This window comes from Diadema setosum, chromosome 21 (assembly GCF_964275005.1).
Source record: "Diadema setosum chromosome 21, eeDiaSeto1, whole genome shotgun sequence".
Classification (NCBI taxonomy): domain Eukaryota; kingdom Metazoa; phylum Echinodermata; class Echinoidea; order Diadematoida; family Diadematidae; genus Diadema; species Diadema setosum.
The window spans coordinates 18,207,525-18,233,789 of NC_092705.1; the positions used below are offsets into that span (position 1 = coordinate 18,207,525).

The following is a 26,265-nucleotide window of genomic DNA, read 5'->3' on the forward strand; positions in this document are numbered from 1 at the left end:
CGGCTTCGAACGCGTGGGGTGTCATTTTTTCCGCACTCAGTTGCCCTGCTCATTTCAACCGACCACCCTGACAATACGTATAAAGGGCACTTAAATGCGTTTTTTCGACAGGCCGATTTTTTTTCTAGCCGTCATTTTTTCTCCAGTAATATTTGAATATATTTTGAATCCTTCGATATTACTTTTGAAGGACTGTTTGATGAATTTGACTTGATTTTCATTAGGAAACTTTTCTTCATCGTAATTGAAATAAATTAGATGAGTCGGTTTGTTTTTTCACATTCATTTCTCGTTTCTGCATCAACTCGTACGGTCGTAGCGGGCGACAAAATGTTTATGTCATGTGTATGTGTAACGTGTGTGCACGATCGTACAAGCGGCGGTGACAATTTTGCGGTCAAAATCGTCAAATTTATTACGGAAGGATACTCTACATCTAACGAGTCAGCAAAGGTAGGCCTAGTTATATGTAGTTACACGATAAACCTTATTCGATTTTGCTAAATTTCGGTAATTTAGAGGGAATACTTAACTAGTTGTTTTCGCCACATTTTACTCGGTAGCGTAGCCCAGTGAAGAATCGAACACCGTTGCGCGTAGTCCCATGCGTACATTTTCTTTCTGTACGCGCAATGCCATTATAATGCGCGGTCGGTCGTTATGGACCCGGTCGGTGGGTTGAACACCTACCATGTGCGTTACTGTATGAATGAGCGTTTCGATCGTAGTAGGCGCTGTTCGTTTTTACACTATAGAATCTACTAGAGGATGAGGAGGATCGAGGGGGGAGGGCTCCGTTGATTCGTCGATCGTAGCCATACAAACACCGTGCGATCCATACCGCGACCGTACCGCCGGGCAGCGGGCGGGTCGCGTCGGGGGTCGGGTGCGTGCCGGTAAGTTACGTACGAGTATACTGCGCCTGGTATTTGTGGTGAAGAGAAACCTTCTGAATGGTCAGTATAATGAATATCATCTGTGAGACGATTTTATGACGATCCGTTGTCTTATCGTAAGATTTATGAAGTGATGTGATACACACTTCGAAATGACTCTTCTAGCATTATTAAGTCGCTTTGTTCGTGGAACATTGCTGAAATACGAAACGCTCGCATTGGTCTTCGCGCTGTTATTTCTCTACGGCTACGTCTTCCACAGGGACCACATACTTCGCTCTGTGTTCAGACGGACTCTCATGCACACGAACACCGGGCCTGGGCCGCCTGTGTTTACGCGGTTACCTGGAGGAAGCAAGGGCGGTTCATCAAACGCTAGATCAACGGGAAATGGCAATTTGAGATATTTTAGGGAACCATGGGAAGATAATGACGCAGTTGAACACTGGGAATTAAGGAAGGATAATGTAGCAGTGTATGCCATACAAGGTAGGAGGCCTGGAATGGAAGACCGCTTTGATTACGCCACTGGAGAAAGGGATGGATTAACTGAAAAATTTTATGGGATATATGATGGCCATGGTGGAGAGGTAATTAACCTGTGTGTATGTGTGTGTGTGTTTGTGTGTGTTTAAACAGTTTCAGTCAAAATGGTGCATGATATATCGAGAAGAATTTAATTTCAAGACAAAGTTGGGCAAAATCGTGAAATAGGCCCCACCGCAGTGCTTGTGCAATCCTTGACCGAAAAATCAGTCTGTATCTGGTCGTCAGGGATATGTTCCACAGAGACTGCATAGCGATATCATCAAAAAAATAAAAGACTCCATCCGACATAATACGTGGATTTCTTCAATTATGTACGAACGAAGGCTGAACTTGCATAGACCAGGTGGCCAGAAATGTCCATGATCAACACAGTCATGTGAAAGCATGCATAGCGTTATTTGGCATTAATTAAATCTTTTCGTATTGATATTGCCAATTACCACTTTTGCTGTCAAGTGGATGTGATGGCAAGCACCATTGAGAAGGATACTTGAATAATCATTACGTCACAGATGCTTATCTCAGTGAATTTCTAAACCAACTTGCCCTGTTGGTACAAATTAATGACCTTTTTCTGCTCACGCGCAAAGTGGAACTCCGAACTGGCTTATTAAAGTTTGCTTTATACGTATGGGACAAATGCCTAATACGTATGGGACATTTAGGTACATGCAGATTGAATGGGGAAAACCTCCTTTTGACATGGATACTATATGTACACGTTGTACTTACATTTGTTTGGTTAATGGTTATCTTTGCAGCTACTCTGAAAGATATGTCTATATATTTGCCTAGAGCTCCTATTCAGGTGACCTCAGGGAGAATGTAAGAATGTCAGCATTATTGAGTCATTCTAAATATATTAAGAAAGGAAAATATACATGTAGAATCTATTTATTTCTATTTTCTTACTTTCATAAAAGGCTGTGCAGCTGGTCTTCAATTAACATTTTTCCTTTTAACATTTTGATATAGGACATTTTCATAATTCAGTTATCATTTTCAACTTTACCTCTCTACAAAATGAATTTGTCCAAGTATGGGATTCTGTGAGCGTCATTTTAGGTACATTACACTGTTCAGCATGTACTACAGCCTCAAAAGGGAAATCAAAACAATTGTGCTTGTGGCGCTCATCAATGACAGCATTACAGGTCTTACTGTATAATAAGCCAGTTCGGGGTTCAACTTTGAGCATGAGCAGAAAAAGGTCATCATTACCAGCAGAGCATGTTGGTTTTTTATTCACTGAGATAAGCATCCTGTGATGTAATGATTATTCAAGTGATCATTATGAGTGGTGCTTGCCAGCACATCCACCTGACAGCAAAAGTTTTATTTCACAATATCAATAGAAAAAGATTGTTAATACATTCAATGCGAAATAATGAAATGGATGCTTTCCAAAGTGCTAATTGATGGATCATTCTACGCAAGTTCATTCTTTGTTTGAACATGACTGATGAATTCCATAAATTGTTACGTCCGGTACGGTAAGCTGAAATACCTTCTCTCACTTGAAAACTCATGGAGTGCCTAATCAACTGAGAAAGAAGAAAGGTCATTTGTACCGATGTGCCCATGAGCTAACCCCGAACTGGCGTATTGTACATGTCTCAGAGTGCTTTAAAAACTCTTTTTTTTTTTTTTACTACTCACCTAGTTGGTCAAGCAGATAATTTCAAATTGTTGCAGAACACTTGCCCGTGCATGAACTTGCCCGAAAAGAAAGTCCAAAGATATAATTAAAGAAAATGATGTAGGAAATCACTTGTAAGTTCAGGGTTTGATGAAATATAATGATTTCTAAAAACAGTACCAAGTGGTTTGCACATTTAAAGACATTGGAGTAATAAACTTGGTTCGATCGTGTGTTGGCGTCACATTGCATTTGGACTTCTTCCCATTAGCGATTGGAAAGTTGCTGAAATGTATCACTACACAGTACACAGTCAGTATGGTGGACTTCAAGGGTTTGGGGGTGAAAAAAAAAAAAGGTGGCTTCAAATATTTTTTGCTTGCCCAATTCGCGCAAGCATTTCTTTCTCACTGTTCCTGAACACTTGCCCGACTTGGATTTTTACTTGTCCCGGGCAAGCGTTCACACAGTATGTACGAGTAGCATGCACGTCTGTGTTCAATTGCAATCTCAATTTGTTGAAATGCTGTACAATTGTGTATGATGCAGGATTCCTCCGCCATGAAGGGTTGATGATATGTTCTGACACACAGTGGGATGCATATCACCAGTTACTGTAAAACCAAATCTTTTGTGCATTCATGAAACATTCATAAATTTCGCGAGGAGCCAAGATTCACAAAGTTAATGTTTTACAAAAGCTTTGTGTTTGTTGAGGGCAACTTTTGTGAACAAAGCATGCATAAAATCTGAATACGCATACAAAACTGGTCTATTACATGGTGCGAACAATGTGTCTACACAATGCATCCATACGTGTATGGCTGTACACTGTCAATGTCAGCAATTGTGAAAATTTCATCCATCAAGCATCCATCAAGCTTTGTGTTTGTTGAGGGCAACTTTTGTGAACAAAGCATGCATAAAATCTGAATATGTACACAGAACTGGTCTTTACATTGTGCCAACATTGTGTCTAAACAATGTGTATTCATGTCAGCAATTGTGAAAATTTCTTCAGCAAAAAAAAAAAAAAAAAAGTTTTGTCTCTGAATAGTGGGGATACAGTGTACAATAAGCCAGTTCGGGGTTAGCTCATGGGCACATCGGTACAAATGACCTTTCTTCTTTCTCAGTTGATTAGGCACTCCACGAGTTTTCAAGCGAGAGAAGGTATTTCAGCTTACCCGACGTAACAATTTATGGAATTCATCAGTCATGTTCAAAGAAAGAATGAACTTGCGTAGACCAGGTGACCAGAATGATCCATCAATTAGCACTTTGGAAAGCATCCATTTCATTATTTCGCATTGAATGTATTAACAATCTTTTTCTATTGATATTGTCAAATACCGCATTTGCTGTCAGGTGGATGTGCTAGCAAGCACCACTAGTAATGATCACTTGAATAATCATAACATCACAGATGCTTATCTCAGTGAATAAAAAACCAACATGCTCTGCCGGTACTGATGACCTTTTTCTGCTCATGCTCAAAGTGGAACCCCGAACTGGCTTATTGTACCTCTGAAGCACAGGGCTTTGTAGTGATCCTCAAATTTTCTAACAGCAAGGAGAGGTCTATACCGTACAATGTATAGATATTGTACATACACCGTACAATTAAGTTGAACCAGGGAGGTGCTAGAGAAGGAGAGACAACTACTGCTCTCCTTTGAAGTCATGCGCGGCACCGCTGAGAAGTTATGCGCTCAACTACAGGTGTTACCCATGTGCTTTGACAAAAGAGAGCATCAATAATCGGGACTAGCGCTCTCACATCTAGAAATACTTGCCCCTACTGCAATTCGCTCTCTCTTTCAGTGTGATGGCAACAATGAATTTGTGTACAGTATTCATCGCATAATCGGGACAGGTTGGGAGTAGCAAAAACGGCCCCTTTAAGCGAGGTGCCCGATTTCGCGATGAGCACTCACCATACACTAACGGCATACGACATGTACATGTAGTGCACACACACACACACACACACACGTCAACACACACACATGCATACTGACGTACTGTACATGTACATGAATACACAACCACGCTACCCCTCGGCGCGACCCTCTAGCTCTCCCTGCATTCTCGCAATGATGTAGAGTAGTCGCAACCGGGTTCTTCTTCTGTCACCTGTCTTCGAACACAAAATATGTGGATTAAAAGCTAGCACTTTCTTAAACATTCGTAGAATTCTTGGACACGTAGGGCGTTCCGTATAAATACATAATCCACAACCATGGGAAATGATTACCTAGAACTGATGTGGGAACGTCAATGAAAAGTCCTTCAATCATTCAATCATCACGGCTTGATTGTTTACTTGCCGCGATCACTGCACTGTAGATGTGTTGTCAATATGTAGCGATCTACAATATGTGTAGCTCGCCATCTTCTACAGAAAAGCGAAGGCGGGCAGCGAGCTGAAATGTACGTGTACTGGATGGACGGAGGTCAAAACACACCAGTCCGAAGCTTGCTTTGCAAGTTCGATGTAAACGACAACTGATAGGGAATCTCTGAAATATTGTTGTGGTATTTTGGTAGATTTTTTGTGTAAAATATCAACAAAATCAAAGATCGCTTGAAGAAAAATTGTCCCGTTTATCAGAGGTCCCCGCCCGATTATCCAGTGAAAATAACGTGCATTGGAAATGTTTCTGGGAAGCGTATGTCATTTAAGCGAGGTTCCCGATTATCAGATGCCCGATTATGCGATGAATACTGTACCTTGAATTGGAGCAGCGAATCAAAATGCAGTGTAAAACTGACAATTTTAACAGCAAATAGTTTAAAAGCACGCTGGAACTCGCTTTAGTGGAGTACTTTGTTTGAAAGATCAAAATATCCCAGATTAAAAGATAGAAAACTAACATGCTGAAATGTGCACATAGCAAAATATTAGGTTTTTAAGAGGGCCTAATTTTCATTTCATTTCGATTTGTGCATTACTAAAAAACTAGAAATACATGTTTATAATATTGAATTCTTTCCTAAACTATTCTAAATCAATTCAAGTATTTCGTTTAAAATTTTACGGTGAAATAAGCTTGTAATTAAACAAAAGGTGAAATGCGTTCTTCGTCTCCGAACTTCGTCTTGCAGTGCAACTAGAGCAGTGCCGAGCTTGACTTAAAAGCGTAGTGGAATGCTAGACATCCCATTGTAACGCCTTGAACCCAAACATGTGTTTGCATGAATTACGAAGAGTTTCCACTCCATCTCTGTAACACCTCCCTGGTTGAACGCTTTTTGACTTGCATTTCAACAGTTTGCAGCAGAGTTCACTGAGAAGCTGCTTTCCCAGACTGTTCTGGCCAGACTTGCTACAGCAAAGAGACGAGACCTCCCAGTCAATCACTCCCGCATCCTCATTGAAGAGATTCTGGCTGTTGATGAGAAATTCCTCACAGTGGCAAAGTCCAATCTGGACATGGCAGGTAAGAGCAGTTACGTACGTAATGATATTGATTGTAGTGATATGATTACGATCATGATGAAGTAATTGAGAGTAGTAGTTATTGCAGTGATGATGTTGTCATGATAGTGATGAGGTGATGGTTACGATGGTATTCATTTAGTAATTAATGATATCATAATCTATATTATAATCGCGTGAGGATCCCCCCCATGCCTTCCCGTGCTTTATTTTGTGCGGCTATCTCCTCTGAAGCCTCGGGCCCCCGAGACCGGTGCCGTCGGCAGCGGGAGGGTCTCTTCTATTTCCCGTTCAGGTCTCGTCCGCGCTCCTCCTCCGTGTCGACGTCGAGAGCGGTACAAAAAACAAAGACAAACAAAAGACAAACAACAACATGCAGCGTTTGCGCGCTGGACTCCCGCTTCAGTGGCGAAAGTTCTATCATCGTTCTTGCGGACACACACACACGCACACGATGTATACGGGTTATATACAGCTCGCGCCAGCTCGCAGGCTCAGGTCGCACACACAGAACTCTATACAATCTGTGGTAGCACAGTGAGCATTCTCGCTCGCCCAGCTGATCGTTCGCGGAGACATGACACACACACTATGGGTACCGGGTATGGGCAATATATCGCAGAGAGATATGTGTATGCATTGAGCCTGTCGCTGTGTTGCATTGCATATCATGATGCGTTCTCGGTACACGGAAAGCTATAGGAATGCCATATTTTATTTCCAAAACAGCAGGATCCTCTGCAGCTCAGCTACGTCATTCAATTTACTCTCAAGTCGGGTATCATTGTACTCAGACCGTTTAGCAGTGATATCGACGGCTGTTATATCCACTTAAATTTTGTCCTTGCTGATCGTGCCTTTCCATATCAGATTACAGGCCTGCGCCTGTGTATGTATTGACGATGGTTACACGAAACACACTATCTGCGTGCACGTGATATGGGCTCTGTATGGTAATACACGGCTCGGTCATCAAAAAGGGCATTTACGTACAATTCGCCATTGGCGTGCCCAAATGAAAACAGCGAATGCTGTTATTTTATTGTATTTTGCACAACTACAGGATACTATGCAGCTCAGGTACGTCATTTAGTTTGCTCTCACGTCGGGTATCATTGTAGTCTGACTGTTTAGGACGGCTAAATATCCACTTAAATTTCCATCCTTGCCGATCGTGCCCTTCCATTTCAGATTACACACGCCGCTGTCCATTAGTTTGTTGTATAGCTGCTGTAAACATGAATATTCATAAGACACGTGCGGATGTAGGGGAAAACCTCGCTTTGCCGACCGCCTATTTTTGAAGCTACAAGTGGAAATTAAATGGGTGGTTATAGTCCGTCAAACCAAGTTTTGGTGATAAAAATAAAAAAGAGGGAGCAAATGAAGACAAAAATATTCTTCTTTTTCCCATAACGTGGGAAAAGAAATATATAATTAAAGAAAAAATATGAGGCCCTGAGACCAATGGATACCCAAAGATGCCTACTTATCAAACCTATAACGACTATATCATCTCCCCTCCCAAAATAATATTTATTAAATGATGATACAATAATAGTATTCATATAATAATGATAATAATGATAATGTACAGTCTGAAGCAGATAAACGGGCGAGGATATGTAAACATATTGTCGTTGTGTGGGTTGTTCTTTTTTAAATGACATACGTGGTAAAATGAATATTATTCATGACATACGCCACTTTTCAGCTTTTTCATGAAGAGAAACACGTGTGTGCGTTGGGGCCAGATAGGGCTCATGTATTTTTTTTTTTCAATGGGCATCGAGACTGAGGGCGAATGGCATGGGGAAGGGGGAGATATGCAGGGCAAAATGTCAATGGCACCCCCCCCCCCCCCCATGCTTCGACGGGAAGAATCTTTGGGTAAAGAAGACAATCCTCGAATTTCCACGGGTGCTGCTAAGTTGATCTGTGATAACAGCAAGCGGGGCGATTTTAAAGTCCCAGTCCAGGAACCGGCTCCTCAGCTCAGGTGTTAGGAGGGGATGGCCATGGGTAGAAGAGGGAGCAAAAGAAGAAAGGAGAAGATAGTAAAGTTCTTTCTTTTTGACTACTAAAAATGCGGCGAAAATAATATGAATAAATTCAAAAAATATGAGGCCCTCAGACCCGTGGATTTCCACGGGTGCTGCTAGTGTAATAATGTTGATGTAATCATGATGATAGTGTAATGATGATAATGGTGAGATGGTGATAATGATGTACTAATGTATGTTGATGTTTGTAATAATGATGATGAAAGTGATATCATAATGATGTAAGACAACAACAATTGAATGAGTATAGTGTTGACACCAAGAGCTGATTATGTTATTTTTGGCTGGTTGGTAGCAGATTTCAAAACAGTTATGGGCATTATGGTGACTCTTTGAGAGATACCCTGCATTTATTACCGTACAAGATTCAAGATTCAAGATTCAAGATAATTTATTGTCATGTATAAAATATACATAAAATTTGTTTTTGGACATACATAAAGATAGAGGTGCATAAATGAAGAATATAAATCATGAAATAACTTAACATGAGTTTTATACCATACATACATAAAATATATACATTTAATACAAAAAAAAAGAATGAAATATTGCAGGAGAAAATAAGCGTATATAAAGTATGCATTTTTTTTTTTCCTTCGCCCCATTTGCCCCATCCAGGCACTTCCATATGCTAGAGCACTCCTCCAGTTGAGACTTTAACACATGTTCTACACGCCACCACTACCCCCCCCCCCCCCCGACTCTCAGAGAGTACACTTCCACATACACACCCACACACACACGCACACACACATACACGCACACACACATACCCCACACCCGCGAGTTACACCCATATAAACTTATACATACATGTACATACATGTAGGTCCAGTACCAGTCTTTCCTTATGACTGACAGTCCACACTGCTGTCTCATCTGTCCCCGAGCTGGGGCAATTGTGGATTCAAGACTATTGTAAAACTAAAAGTGGAAATTTTCACAGTATTGAAATTTTCGCGCATTTCGTGCAACCAGAAACTAGCGTAAAAATAAAAGCACGCGAATATTTTGGCTTGCCATATGTTCTTGTGTGGGATGTCTTGATTCCGTGGAATTAAAAACACACGAAACTCCTCTTCCCCGGCCAAGCGCGAAAAATTTGTCGCGCGAAAATATCCACTTTTACGGTACCGGTAGCTTTTTGTGATACCAGCATTCAAGCAAGTGCAGAATCGATGCAGAATGGTCAGCTGGGTGCTATCAATAGACTGTTTTTGTGTTATGTATTACAATTTGTAGATATCTTTTGTTTCCTACAGCCTAGTAACGAAGCATTTCATTCACCTGCTCACTCCCATTATATTCCATCTTCATAGGCAGGAATTCACTTACAAATTGTAGTTGTTGCGGGGCAGGACAAGTATCCATCAAGCTTTGTGTTTGTTGAGGGCAACTTTTGTGAACAAAGCATGCATAAAATCTGAATACGTATACACAGAACTGGTCTATAATATTACATTGGGCCAAGGTCAATCTCCCCTTCAAATTTTGTCCCCTGACCCCCAGTCTGACATTTAACAAGCTTCACAGGGACACTGGGAGAAGTCGGTCCCTATGAGTGTCCACACTAGACACTAGCTTTAATATCATTTTGAAGGGAAAGACTTGCAGCATGGGACTTTTTTTTGCAATGCGGGACCTCAACACAAATTACATTTGAAACATACATCATGCATTGTTGATTTCCACAGTTTTCTTATTCAAGTGCAAGTTGATGAAACTTCTACCATTGGCTGATCTTTTTTTGTTAATTTTTTAGAGTTTTAAATAAATTTGAGGAAGATATGAAATTTGCACTATTGAAAGTTTTAATACCCTTGGTACATGTACAGTGTTACAAGGTGACTGTTCCCATTAAATTGTACTTGGCACTTGGCATATTTAGAGGGTTCCAGGATTCTGAAAAATTGAGAGCATTGTACCAGTTTGGGGACATCTGTACTGATATGAAAAACACAGCCAGCGGAAGTTCTAGTTGGCAAACACAACTCTGATGTACAAACCTTGGGAGTGCTCTTTAGTTGGTTGTTGGACAATGCATTTTACACAGTGGGTTCAACTGTGCCAGTTTGGAAATAAGGCAAGCAGACCATTGTGTTGTTTGATGAGCACTGCACATGAAGGCTTAGTAAAAAGGAACTATATCGTACAAGTAGAACACAACAATGTTGAATTATTATTGGCAGCCCTCGATTGTATGGTGATGTGTTCCCTCTTTGTGTAATTACAATGTAATCCTGCAGTATTATTCATACCACATTTTAGCTTGAAATCAAAGTCATGGCCTGTACCAGAGCATGTTCTTAATCTATACATGCAGATCACTGTCTTATTTAGCATCCAGTATTAGAGCATAATATTGTGCTCACCCGTTAATTAGGAACCGCTTTAGCTTGAACCCCACTTAAAGGTAGGGAATCCCATTTGCATGCCTTAAATGAAGAGTTGTATAAATACAGTGGTATGTTGAAGAGAGTATCATTTTAGAAACTCCCATAAAGTATTGACAGTGGAAGGTAACATTTAGTACATTTTTATTGACCGTTAGATTTTGAATTGAATTTTTTTCGGGGCTCACCGTAAATTCCAGTACATTACTAGACTACCTTTGCAAGACCCATGCACTGCATGTGTGTCCATCATGTATATTTTGTGAAGAAAGTTCATCAAAACTTACAAACATAATTTCTATATAACATTCTTGCCACACACTCTATATGTTATTACATCAGCTCTTATACTTTTAGATTTGTTTTTATAGATAAAAGATACAGAAGACTGCAACAAAAAGGCTTAAGTGTGGCTGACACACAGAACTACTGAGTGGTTGAGTTTTGTGCATTATTCAAATTGTAGATAACTGTTGACTTCCAAATTTCTCAGCAGTGGCCTAAACAAGTCCCCTGAGGTTCATATTTAATGTTTTGCTGCATTTTGGGAGGTCTGTAAAAGGTATCCCCTACCTTTAAGTGCAACAAAACTTGATGTAACAAATTTTTCATGTGTTATTTCCACCGCTTTATCAGAACCATGAACAGCTTTATCATAACAAATCTCACTGAAATACTTCCATTTTTCGTCATTAATGTCTAAAAATAATATTAAGTGAATCCTTAGAAATAATCGCATGGATTTCATTTCCTTGTCAACCAGAAGGATTATTTTCTAATCAGTTCCCAATAGATTATGCGATTGCAATCTAAACATTTGCCATTAGGTAGTGAAGCGTAGCGCAGAGGCGGTCAGTCATCTTTAAATCGAACGTTGTCAGCTCCAATTCATGCACTGACACAGTACACCCCTTCAGTGCAATACGGAGGTTCACCTTCCCCCGTGTGTGGCTCATACTCTCCCTGTTCGTACGTAGTATGCATGCAGTGTGTGTGTTTGTGTGTGACAGCATAACAAGGGGGCATGAATATGAGAAAAGTGTGTTTGTACCAAAGAGCGTAGAAACCTAAGAGGGTGCACTCTCGCGATTTTGCGCAGTATGCTCACGGGCAAGTGCAAGCGCCATTTTAGGAAGCAAAGCGATTGATAGCGAGCGTAATTGTGCGTGACTTATTATTGAGAGGTTTCTGCCTCCCTTTCATTTTCTCCTTTTTGGGGAGGCATACAGGGTAAAAGAAGAACTTCGGACCTCATTACAGCATTTTAGAAGTATCATTCCTGCCTAAGAACGAAATAAAATTGAAGGAATGCTCTTTATTCTCCAATCTGTAGTCCCTCAAAATTCGAGCTAACTCCTAAAATGTTATATAGGGAGTATACCTAAACCATGGTGTGTGATCATATGCATGACAACTTCAGAGCCCTCCCCCACCCCCTCGCTCTCCCTCCCTCTTAACTCTTCTCTTGGTTAAAGGACAAGTTCACCTTCATAAACATAAGGATTGAGAGAATGCAGCAATATTAGTAGAACACATCAGTGAAAGTTTGAAGAAAATTAGACAATCGATGCAAAAGTTATGATTTTTTTTAATTTTTGTATTGGAACTGCTGGTTGAGGAGACTATTACAGCTTGTGATGTCATATGCGTACGACAGTATAAAGAAAATATAAAGAAAATTCAACATATTTTCACTTTTTTTGCATAATAAAAGAGCACTTGACTTGCGTCTTTCTAAAGGCAGGGGGAATAATATTACCCAAACAGTAACAAGTCAAGGGAATGTGTACTTTTTTCAAAAGATGAAATTTTGTGAAATTCTCTTTATATTTTCCTTATATTGTTGTACTCATGTGACATCATACGCTGCAGTAGTCTTCTCATCCAGCGGTGACTGCACAAAAACTTCAAAAATTCATAATTTTTGAACGGATTGTCTGACTTCCCTCAAACTTTCAATGATGTGTTGCACTAATATTGCTACATTCTCTCAATCCTTATGTTTATGAAGGTGAACTTGTCCTTTAACGATGCAGGCTTATCAATGATTTTTCCCTATAACAACCAATAGAAATTATTGTAGGCGGTCAATAAAATTTTTCCTTTCTATAACAGTCATTTCCAGAAAAGCTGCAGAACACTATTCTATTTCTTCTTTTGGGGGTTATCTTTCTTTCTTTCTTTCTTTCTTTCTTTCTTTTTTTTTTTTTTTTTTGATAAGAGGGAGGGGGATACCGTGGATGGGGCAATAAACCTCTTGATACGTGTGAGCTTTTTTTGCTGTGTTGCACTTTTAAAATTTGTGAATTGTAGGGTAAGGGCACCAGTATTCGGTCAGGCACCGGTATTCGGTCACTTATCACTAGTCACCAGCTAGTACATGTAAGTTCAGCTGTCACAACACACGCAAATCACACTAATTCACATACTTACACACTCATTCACAACAGGAAACTCCCTTAGCCCCCTCCAAAAATCCATCCAAAATCCCAAATTTTACCGTCAAAAGTGTAGAATCGGCGCTACTTTCCAAAAGCGCGCGCTGGTAAGGCCCAGTTTTAAGAGTACCGGTCGCCGAAAAAGCGCTAAAAATCGAGAAATACGCCGTTCTCTCGCGGGATTTTTCGCTTATCGCAAGCTTGGAGTGTAATGGTATCCTCAAAAACGCAAAAGAAAAACAAAATGTCCGTACGTGCCGATACAGTGTCCCAATGTACAAGGGTTGAATGCAAGTGCCGAGGCCCCAGTATTCGGTCACCAACGGTCGCCGCAACTTCCCCGATGCAATTTTGAGCCAACAAGGTAGCGCGCGCGCGCGTTTTTCAGCTGCTTTGAACACGCATTGAATTTGAACGCGCACATATGACCGTATACTGGGGAATTTTCAAGGTGAAATATTTCACGATTTTGTGCAATTCTGTGAGATATTTAACGAAATGAAAGTTGAGATTAAAGAAATTTGATATATTTCACATACATTGCTGTAGATGCGATGTATGTATGTATTATTTTAGTTTGAAAAATATTGCAAAAAAGCTTAAGTGACCGAATACTGGGGATGTTACCCTATGTCTCTTTTTCGTACTGATCATATAGACATGAACATTGTTATCATCCCTGCATAATGGCCTGCTCGTGGTGTATTTGCAACGGCACGCATGTCAAATTTCACATATTTCTTCGTACATTCTGTTTAAAAAGTGAAAATAAAATTTGAATTTAAATTTGAATTGGAAAGGCAATTAACATGGACCAAACTGATGAGTGGTATTATTCTTATTATGTATTGTTATGATGCACGAACATGAGGAACAACCCTTTTGACCGAATCATGTGCCGTCCTGGAGTAAATGAAATTATGACTGGAATAAAAATTTCTTGTTATCAACCATGGCACTCTTCTTCTATAGTACCGTAATACAAAGTATTATTATCTTTTTTGCCATGATCATGATCTTTGTCGCCCTCACCTTACATTTTCACATTACTGATCCCTAAAAACAACATCTCTTATTGATTATAACAACTGTTGATTATTCTTTCCCTAATAGAAAAATATTCCTGGGTAAAATGGCCCTGTGTAGTGATGTGTGTGTTTGGGGGTGGGGGGGGGGGATTGAACATACAATAATCACCATTCTTACATTGAGATTGTCTCTCTTGGCCGCAAATTACCTACCTCCCAGGTCTGATCTGAGGACTTGTCTACGCCAGTGCCCCCTCCATCCCGTCGGAGCTTTTGGATTTTTCAAGAAGAATTCAACAATCTCCGCGGTGCCCACTTTGGTGGAATGATATTTAAAATGTTTTTAATCAAAAAGATTCAGGTGACAGTGATTGGCTGAATCATATTGGTGTATGGTATCTCTGTCACCTCTTGATCTACAAATTTGTACGTTGTCGGTCTTCACGGTGCAGTCTGTATTGGAATTGTGCATGTGTGTGTGTTTGTGTGTGTTTTCCCTATGTAGTCTTAGGGGGTTCAAAGTTGAATCGTGTAAGAATTTTTATTTTAATTAATCAGTATTATTATTATTGTTATTATTGTTATTATTATTATTATTATTATCATTATTATTGTTATTATCATTATTATCATTTATTATTATTATTATTTATTTACCGCACGGACCGCACGGACCTGCGGAAGAACAGCCTTCGGGGCTGAAGTATGTGCCGTGCATAAATAAATGAATGAAATGAAATGAAATGAAATTATTATTATTATTATTATTATTATTATTATTATTATTACGAATGACAACTGTGAAATTATTTGCCTGTAATGATTTGATCCTGGTAGTGGTAGCTAATTCTTAGGTATATTATATTTATTTTTATTAGCCTATGTTACGAAAAAAACCCAAAAAACATGCGGTCGACACAAAAATACGAAAAACAGAATTGAAATTCCAATTCCGCAGATGTATACAGCCTTTAAAATCCTGGCAGGAGGGGGGGGGGGGGAGGGAGAGACGAGAGATGGAGGGAGAGAGAGAAGGGCCTTTCAGTAGTGCTTATAGCTCGAACTTTGATGGACTATACATAGTTTCAAAATAATGGATATTTCTTTATTTTTTCAATTTTTTGGCATAAATGTTGCTTCTAAATTGAATTTTGAGGTCTTAAACAAAGCTAAACCGCTTTTTGCCTCCTTAAAATGGAGAAAATGGAGGAGAGGCAGAATTCACTCCTATAGATCACTTATTATACGCTCGCGATAATCCAACGGTTTGCATCCCAATATGGTCGCCGTTGGGTCCATGGCGTACTACACATTTTTAAGTGTAAAATCGCGAGAGTGCACCCTCTTAGGTTTGTACGCTCTTTAGTCTGTACGATCGGGGACGATTGTCGCAATCAGTGTCATTGTGATGTGCATGTTGACATGTTAAAACAGCATGTGTGGAAGTTGGCATGGTTATAGCTGCCTCTTTCTAAGCATTAATAGGGAAGGCATCTTGACTTTACATATAATGTGTAATTTGAACTCTTTAAAAAAGGGTTATTTTGTAGATCAAATGAATGAAGGTTTGTTCTGATGATGTATTTACCCAAATTATGAGACTGCTGTGTCTTATTGCTGTTTTGTTTCTACGTGTCGTAGCGCAGGTGTACTTGTTGCTGTGGTTATTGGCGGGTTCGATGACTGTGCATACTGCACGCGGGTTCGATGACTGTGCATACTGCACCCGATGTGCTTCATGTTCTGTGGTTTGCACATGCCAATATCAACCACTGTTTAAAGGGGCATTCCAGACAATTTTCGTAATTTCACATCTTGTAGTACATAAATCAACAACTCCATGGATGGATCTGTGAAATTTATACCCCGTCTTAACAGGCCACAAAATGCAGGGTAGCCTCGGGGTAGCCTCGGGTGAAGATTCTTCCCCTGGGAAGATTGTGCCTGTTAAGACGCAACACAAGTTACGTTCAGACGGGAGCCCTTAACCTCGAAGTTAGGAAACTTCGAGGTCAGAGCTTGTAGTTAGGGACCGTGAAGACGCACTCGTAGTTAGCAAACCTCGAGGTTTGCTCGATGTTTCGAGCCACGAGAAATCTTATGGTTAGCGCTCTAACCACGAGCCGCGGGGGGTTCCCCACTCGTAGTTAAGCACCGTGTGGACACAAAAAACAACGAACTCGAAGTTAAGAGTGACCTTGCCGTAAACTCCAGCCCCCACAATTTCCCTCTGCTTCCGGGTCAACCTCCCAAACGTACACCACAAATACACTACACGTGAAAAACCTATGACGCACGACACAACAACATCATCTTTTCTTCCCATGCGCTTGATCTCTGAAACTGAACACGTCGAACTCGCTACTGTATTCTATATTCTTCTCCGACGCTAAAAAAATGTTTTCGACGAATATCTTCATAAAGGCATAAAGTCATCAGTGCAGTGCTATCTCTGCATACCATGACAGAGAACAAGAGTACCTGTAAGCGAGTCCGACAGGGTTGGACTAAAGAATGAATAGACGTCTTGTTAGCAGTGTGGGCTGAAACTTCCGGTTTTGTGGTTTTAACATCGAGTGGGACCCACTCGTAGTTAGGGGGGGCAGAAGCTTTACCTCGAGGTTTCGTAACCTCGAGGTTAAGATTCGTCGTGTGGACACACGTCGTAGTTAGGGGGCAAGAGCTAAACCTCGAGGTTTCCTAACCTCGAGGTTAGGGCCTGCCGTCTGAACGTAACTACAGTGGACAGGCTCGGGGTAGCCTCGGGCGAAGTCTTAAAAAACGCAGGGTAGCCTCGGGGTAGCCTCCGGTGAAGAATCTTCCCCTGTGTCTGTTAAGACGCAACACAGTGGACAGCCTCAGGGTAGCCGCGGGGTAGCCTTTGGCGAAACCTTACCCTTCGATCGACATGGGTAGACGCGGACCGCTGGAGGCTACCCACGATGGTGTCTGTTAAGACGCTCGCGGGGTGAATCTTCCCCCGAGGCGTCACGTGACATGTGCTAAGTGCTAAGTCAGGTGACCAGCACTGCGCCACACAAATCCACGAACTCTCCCTTGTATTAGCACGACCAGACGGTACGCCGTGCATGTGAAGCACGGCGACTTCTGCACAGTGCGTATTGGGCTTGTGTTTACTCACGTACTAGTGATAGGTTTTTTTTTTTTAAATCCCGGTTTTGATGTTTAATAGTTCAAAAACTATATATCAGACAACACTGGCATTGATATGAGTAATAGCTGAAGAGAGTAAAATTTTGTTGGAGGTAATATTAAAAAATGAAAACATTCAAGGATTCAAAGTGTGAAATGCTTTTTGTAACACCTATGTATTTTGTATACAGTCGTAACACTCCTGGAGTTATGTGGGTTGAACAGTATGGTAATAGACGTGCTCTGATTAAACATGCGGTTGACTTCATGACTTCTACTTTCTTTACCTCTTTTTGAAATATCCTTATGAAAAGATATAAAAAGAAAGGCGCTTTCGCAGTAAACATATCATAAGTTGGTCTAATATACACTGTATATTGAAAAGCCTCGGTAGATACTATAGTTCCCACATGCCTGTGTCAGCAATACACACACACACATTAGTACGCAACCACATGCTAGTGCAATGACAATGATGTGCATGTAAAGTGCTTTATTTTTAGCGTACCTGAAATGTGATTGGCCAAGGAGAGCGTATCTTCCCCGGAGAAGGTTTTCAAGCAATGCTTGCTAGAATGTGGCACTTTGGCAGTTAACCCGTGTTTTATGGAATCTGTGGAATGTAATCTTCGCCAGCAAACACCCGGGTGTGCTCGGGGAAGGTCTGTTAAGACGGGGCTGTTGAGAACGTGTATTCCCCGGGGAAGGTTTGCGAGCAATGCCTGTTAAAATGGGGTACTCTGTGTTTCATGGAATCTGTGGGATGTATATCTTCGCCGGGCGCACCGGGCGCGCGCCCGGGGAGAAGGTCTGTTAAGACGGGGCTTTAGTGTGGTCCTTGAGCAGAGAAACATTCTTTGAAGAACCTTAACAAATTACACTGAATAATAGGTGGGTCTTCATCAGTTCGAGCTTGCAGAATAGCCCACTATTTCTGATCCAAAGAATTAGCCCGATCAGAAAATAGCCTGCTAATTTTGCACAGAAGACCAAAATAGCGCGCTATTCTGATCGGAAAATAAGCCAAAGAAATCTTGGACTTATTTGCAGAATAGCCAACTAATTTGCAAAATAGTGCACTAATCTTTCACACATCTTCATCAGCTCGAGCTTAAACATCGGCACTGCATGCGTTGTGCACCACGCAGGAACGTACACCGTGTAGGCATTCGGGTCTGAGTGTGTTAGCGTGGCGGGTACCATTCGTCTAAAGTGCGCATGCACCAGCATCGGGCTTATGAACTCGACCGGGCGTGCTTGAAGCTGGAGCTAGTGAAGACGCGATTGCACGTTTCAGCTGACATCGGGCTTGCAGCATTTAGAGTTACATGTACTCCATGTACAGTCTTTAGTTCCATACTCTCTTAATCCATATATTCATCATGACTTGTTTTAAAGGACAAGTTCACCTTAATATACATTTATGGATTGAATGAATGCAGTAATATCAGTAAAACACATTAGTGAAAGTTTGAGAAAAATCAGACAATCTGTGTAATTGTTAAGAATTTTTGAAGTTTTTGCACAGTCACAGCTGGATGAGAACAATATTAGGAAAATACAAAGAGAATTCAACAAAATCATTTTTTGCAAAAAGAAAATACACATTCCCTCAACTTGTTACTGATGTTTCAAGTTGGGGAGGGAACCAACTTATTTTCATAGTCTTTTTGAAAACACATGGTCCAACTTGTCTTCAATCCTAGTGTGTTATAACAAGGGTGACAATTTCAATTTGTATACTTAGTACAAGATCCCAGAACCCCCTGTTTCAAAAAAGGAAAAAAAAAATATTGTTTAAAACTCAAAATACTCTTAAATATTGAGTTCACTTTCAAAATTATCCAAAGTAGAACCAGGGGTTGGGCAGGGATCAGAAGGGGGACAGTTTTTTAAGACCCTGTCACCCCTTTCGGGGCAAGCTACGCGGGCCTGTTGTACGGGCACAGCAAAGTACCTGTGTTGCAACCGCGTGTTACCTGCGTGGGAGTTGCCTGTGACTTGCAGTACATAACATGTAGCTACGGGCCTCCTACTGGTATTCTACATTGACTTCTGCTGGCAATCCCTGTGACTCAACCACAGCAGGTTGAGCATAATCAAGGGCCTGTCACACCTTTCCAGGCAAGCCTTGCTTGTGACATACGGGGGACAATTTTTGCTATGCAGAGGTCCCTGCAGATGGTCCGCGCCTGGCAGTACCTAGCACATAGTCGCCCGTAGTTGCCCAGAGGTGCGCACACAGGTCCTATTTACCCGCAACCAAGTTTCCAGCATGCCCAAAACTTGTTCTGGGTGAGTCACAGGAATTGCCAGCAGAGGTCTACACAGAAGATCAGTACGAGGCCCGTAGCTGCTGCAAGTCACAGCTTGAAATACGCAGTTTGCCCGTGGATGTATGCCTATGCGCCGGACACACATTTAATCTGCTGGCATTCTACAAGCATTATACGGCTGTTTTACTGACAAGGAACAGTGTCGATGCGCCAACATCTGTGTAGCTGGTCAGTTCTGCGGGCGTGGAACGAGCTATACGAGCAAATTGCGTGCATGCTGAGGGTCAATTACTGCCTTTCTGCTGGTTAGTTGAGAGTCGGCTGTGGCCAAGATGATCGACATTCTGTTGGACCTCTGCCATTTAACCCATTGAGGACGGACAGGTTTTGCTATAACATGCATTTCCCATAGAATCCTGCCCAATTATTCTCGGACTTGTCGTCAATGGGGTAATAGTCCTTCAGAGGGTTTCCTTCACTGAGTTGTCAGCCCTCACAAGCCACACATTCGCCTGACACGCAGATCACAAAGAATGCACGCAAGTAGAACACAATTGCAAATAGCACCTGTCCAGTAGGTAAGATGCATGCAAAACTCACCCAAATCCGTGTCTACCCGCGAAAATTGTCCTGCATGCTGGAAAATCCCTGTATTCAACAAGCCCGCATACAGTACAGTATTCATCGCATAATCGGGACAGGTTGGGAGTAGCAAACACGGCCCCTTTAAGCGGGGTGCCCGATTTCGCGATGAGCACTCACCATACACTAACGGCATACGACATGTACATTATGTAGTGCACACACACACACACACACACACACACATGCATACTGACGTACTGTACATGTACATGAATACACAACCACGCTACCCTCGGCGCGACCCTCTAGCTGTCCCTGCATTCTCGCAATGATGTAGAGTAATCGCAACCGGGTTCTTCTTCTGTCGCCTCTCTTCGAACACAAAATATGTGGATTAAAAGCTAGCACTTTCTTAAACATTCGTAGAATTCTTGGACACGTAGGGCGTTCTGTATAAATACATATCCACAACCATGGGAAATGATTACCCAGAACTGATGTGGGAACGTCAATGAAAAGTCCTTCAGTCATTCAATCATCACGGCTTGATTGTTTACTTGCCGCGATCACTGCACTGTACATGTGTTGTAGCGATCTGGCTCGCCATATATACACATGTACAGAAAAGCGAAGGCGGGCAGCGAGCTGAAATGTACGTGTACTGGATGGACGGAGGTCAAAACACACCAGTCCGAAGCTTGCTTTGTAAGTTTGATGTAAACGACAACTGATAGGGAATCTATGAAATATTATTGTGGTATTTTGGTATATTTTTTGTGTAAAATATCAACAAAATCAAAGATCGCTTGAAGAAAAATTGTCCCGTTTATCAGAGGTCCCCGCCCGATTATCCAGTGAAAATAACGTGCATTGGAAATGTTTCTGGGAAGCGTATGTCATTTAAGCGAGGTTCCCGATTATCAGATGCCCGATTATGCGATGAATACTGTATCTTGCCCAGAAAGGTGTGATAGGGCCTAAACTTGCTGCAGGTTAATAGGACTTCAGTGCGCACCTCCAGGCAACTACGTGAAAGATATATGCTCTGTACTGTCATGTGCGGGCCAACTGCGGGGACCTTCTGGTAGTAAAAATTGTTCCCCACAAGTCACACACAAGACTAGCACGGAAAGGTGTGACAGGACCTTAAAGGGATGGTATAGTATTGGTTGAGATGAGGATTCAGCTTTTAACCTTATTGCAAAATACTAAGAAACCACTCATGAAATGTTAAAGAGCAAGAAGAATTGAAAGTTTATTTGATGAAAATGTGTTTTGAAATGGCTGAGATATCAAAAAACAAAGTAAAACAAACAGTCCTAATAAAAAGTGCATCCTACCTGTTATTAGCACTGCCTTGTTTTGGATATCTCGGCCATTTCAAAACCAATTTTCCTTTAAAATAACTTTGAATTCCTCCTAGAATTATATGCATTTTCATATTTCATAAGAAGTTTCTTATTATCTCACCAAAAAAAAGTTGGAAACCTGAAGTCCTACAGTATATCTCAACCAAAACTATATCACCTTTTTTTTTTAAAACTACATAGTCGAATTTCCTAACTTTATATTGTGTACTTGGCAGGTATTTTTGCCAGTATGATGGAATGCAAATGAACACCATGCCCCCATGGAAGCCCTCAAAGCTGCCCCCGCCATCATGTTTCCAATGTTCTCCAGATAACATACTGTAAAACACGATATTTTCGCGGCATGAAATTTTCGCCGCCTTCGCGGCATGAAATTTTTGCAAGTTGCCTCTAACATTCAATGCATATAGTGTAGATAACGACTTTCATGTGCATTTTGATTTCGCAAATCTTGGCTCTCACAAAATTCATGAAAAATAAAATGCACGCGAACATTCCTCGTTTTACAGTAGTCTGCAAGAATGCGTGGCAAGTTAACTTGCAAATTTTATACTAGTACTCGGGTGAGCGCAAGACCTCTGGCCTTGTTGGGGGTTATATTGTGTGGCAGAGATTTTGCAATCAGGGTATTCAAGTCCATTGCATGAAAAATGCTAATTTTTAGCTCATGTGATCCAAAGGCTTATCTGCAATTTTTAAAGCTATTGCCATACTTCTTTGTCCAGGATCTGTCCTCCGTTGTGCGATGCCCTTCATGCTTTTAATATGCATCATGCATAAATTGTTTACACTTTCAGCTTCTTCTTGAAAACTCTGTGGTATATTTTCCCCAAGCTCGGCAGGTAGCATCTGGAAGGTGAAGGATCTAATTTGTTCAAATGGGCAAATCTGTATTTGGTTGAAAGCACTACATTATTTGACTCAGTTTTTATTTGCCATTACCTCATTTATCCATCTTGACAGTGAGGTACAGGGATAATACCATGTAGATGTTAAATGGTAATACACTGTGCAAGAGCTTCATGTGAACGGACAGTTGTGTCTGAGCCCTGCTTTGTACATTAATAGTTTATGACTTGTCATGTTACAAATAATCCAGTTATGCATTTGTAATAAGGTCAAAGTGTTAAGTTCCCTCTTTCCTCATGTAGGCCTACCTGCTGTACAGTGCTGATGTGTGTGATGACATTGAAAAGAAACACCAGCCATCTGTAGGCGGGGCCCCATATTCAACATGGGGTGAGCCGATTAACACACTAACTGTAGTGTAGCGTGAATCCCTGGCCCTTACTGTCCTTTGTTTACTTACTGTGACGCTGCACACTGGCACTGGTCCGACGGTCCCTGACCAGTAAAGATTACTTTTGGACCAGTAACTTTGTCAGGAATGGTCCAGTAAAACATGGAAAAAATGAGTACCTGCTGGTCCGACAGACAGGTCAGACCAGTAGAAAAAATGGGTAAGTGTGCAGCCCTGCGTACTGGCATACCCACTGGAGTGCTTTTTTCATTGACTGGCATCTGTCTTGAAGCAAGTACTGCCGATAAATAGAGATGTTCTAATTTTGTTAATCCTTTTGTATCACCATGTTTTGCATTAGACTGAGGCACATTGTTATGGCTGATTTGGCTGGCTAACTTAAATTAGATCAAGTTTGGATTATTTAGCTGAATGCTAATGATAAAGCATGACAGTTAAGGTAAGTGCATACACATAAAGCAAATGAAGGTTAGCGAATACTGGGAATTGCTTATGAGTTCCATACATAAATGTGACCATGCATCACAAAACCCACAAATAATCGCACAACCAGATTTTATGTGAGGATTCAGAAAAGGTGAAATTATTCGACTTAGTCAATCTTGAGTTTGTATGACCCCATTTACACATACGACTGACGCCGGCGTGAGGCCGGCCTCACGCCACCTCGAACGTAAGTGTAAACACACAAGTGGACTGACGGCGGCTTGAGGCCGCCCCGGTTTCGGTCCACCTCTGGAGGTGGTTTGAGGTCGGCTTCAAGGCGGCCTCACGCCGCCTTCACGTATGTGTAAACACAAAGCGGACTGACGCCGGTTTTCCAGAGTCACGTGATCATCATGGGCTTGTGCAGTAGTGCGGATACGTCATCATTCATGAATTTGTTGACCTCGGTATTGCTCGTCAGAAATCTGAACGCCGAATGACCAACTACTCGTACAAATAATCAAATAAGTGTTTTTGTTTTGTGATTAACTTTACTCCACTGGAGTCCTGAACTACACTGTTGAGTTTTCTGCTTATTCAGTCATTCTGTATCTTTTTCTTTCTTTCTTTTTTTTTTGCATTTGTGTAGAGTCTAACTTGTAAGGTTTGTATTGTTCACTTCGTATGAGCTCCTTATTAACATCATCGAACTTCATAGCTATGAAGACAACGCGTCCGTTAAAGGAGAACAGATAAGTGAAAAGCGCTAAAGTACTATGTTAATGGTGAAATCGCATAATGAAAATCAACTGATTTGAGATAGAACACGATGACCGCGCGAAAAGAAATAACATGAAGAGACTCTTGAAAGCCTCGCCACGCAGACTGGCCAAGCCGCTGTATGTATAAACGGGGGGTAGTCAAGCCGGCTTCAAGGCGGCGTCCAGCCGACCTTTCTGCTATGTGTAAACACACTTTTGACATTTTTTTGAGGCAGGTAGACGCCGGCGTGAGGCCGTCTCGATAAAGCCGGCCCATGTGTAAATGTGGTCTATGTTTGTATTTAAGTATTTTCTGGAAGAACAATTCTTCTGTGTAATTCGAAATTTTGGAATCATAAAACAAATGGGAAATTGTGGTTTATTTGGTTTTTAGCTCACCTGAGTTAGGCTCAAGTGAGCTATTGCGATCACTCTTCATCCGTTGTCCATCGTGCATTGTGCGTCGTGCATAAACTGTATTTTCATCTTCTTGAAAATCCCATGACCGATTTTCACCAAACTTAGCAGGCTGCATGCCTAGAGGGACAGGATCTCAGTTTGTTCATGGGCACCATGCCCTACCTGGGGGCCCCAAAGCCCCCAAATTAAGGAATCTTAAAAGATCTTCTTCTCAAGAACCAGAAGTGGTTGAGCTACATCGTAAGTTAATACTATGTTCATGGTGGATCAGGAGTGCCCCCTCCCCATGGTACCCAGGGGAGAGGGGTTGGAGGGGTCCTAATGAGGGCCTACAGTGTACATTTTTATCTTTTTCTTGAAAACCCCCATGATGAATTTTCACCAAACTTGGTAGGTAGCATCCCTAGGGGGATAGGATCTCAATTCCTTCAAATGGGCACACTGTCACCAGGGCCTTGCCATGTGTACACTCATCTGGGGTGGTGTTGAAACAGTGATAATAGCTGTAACTGTTAGTTTTATTTTCAGTGCAAAAGATCATCAGCATGTCACCTCTCCCATTTCTGTCTCCAAGACCATATTGGCCAATAGCTGCAGTTTCCTGTTCATGTTGAATTTCTTTTCCTAGCTTTGCATTGAAATCCCCCATGACAACAACATAGTCCCTCTTTTTTGTAATGTTTTAATTGAATAGTAAACAAACAATATAACAATACAATTGTGCATACAAAAGAAAATATATAAACATGTACAGCAGTGCTGTATAGCGTCTGGTTAAACTAAATCTGAAACACAAACTTTTAAAAAAGTAAACCTATCTTACTATTTTTAGAAGCAATGAAATGTTCTGATTTGTACTTGACTCTTATAATTACTCTCTTGAACATGGTATGCTACCATGTTCACAATGTAATGGGGTTATTACTCATTTACTTTTCGTCATTCAACGAGGGACGCCTTGAGATGCATCAGGAGGGTAGATTGCGAAGGAGCTTATTTTGCGGTCGTAGTGTGACAGCCACCAGGTAAGCGCCTTTTCGTACATGCAGTCACGCAGTCTAAACTAGTGATTGTACACCATGGCTAACCGTCGCTGGGTGTCCTTTGATGTCGGAAATTTAAAGAAATTTGTGGAAGCATCGCACCGTGTCGCTCTCCGCCTCTACATTACCAGGTGCGCCTAAATATATATGTTTTTAAGGACGAAGAACTCAATAAAATTAGTGTCTACATGTGCTACAAAATAATGTGTAATTTATCACATGACAGTGAATTTCTTCGGTGTAGGATATGGCTCCACTTAAAAAAACATTGTGTCTAAATTTTCTTATTCAATTCATCTAGATTAGATAAAATTATATGATAGATAAAATATCAGAGAATATGACATTCGTATAGTTATTGGTACATGGAGGAGGGATATTCCCCTCCCACACAAGGGATTTTTTTTTTTTACTTGAAAGTGAAACATATCGTGCAAATGTTTGGTAAGATATTGAATTGTTTCCATCAAAGAGTAAGAAAAATATAAAGTAGTATTCAGGGAAACAGGCAACAGGAGG

The 26,265-nt window shown here is 41.1% G+C and overlaps 1 protein-coding gene across 1 annotated transcript in view; it reads left to right on the forward strand.

Moving 5' to 3' along the window:
- Positions 1–950: 950 nt before the first annotated feature.
- Positions 951–26,265, forward strand: part of LOC140244495 (protein phosphatase 1L-like) — a 34,004-nt gene continuing 8,689 nt past the window's right edge. The window contains exons 1-2 of the mRNA XM_072324125.1: positions 951–1,486; positions 6,359–6,527. Coding sequence (XP_072180226.1) covers positions 1,049–1,486; positions 6,359–6,527 — 607 coding nt within the window. The 5' untranslated portion in view covers positions 951–1,048. The remainder of the gene's footprint in view (positions 1,487–6,358; positions 6,528–26,265) is intronic.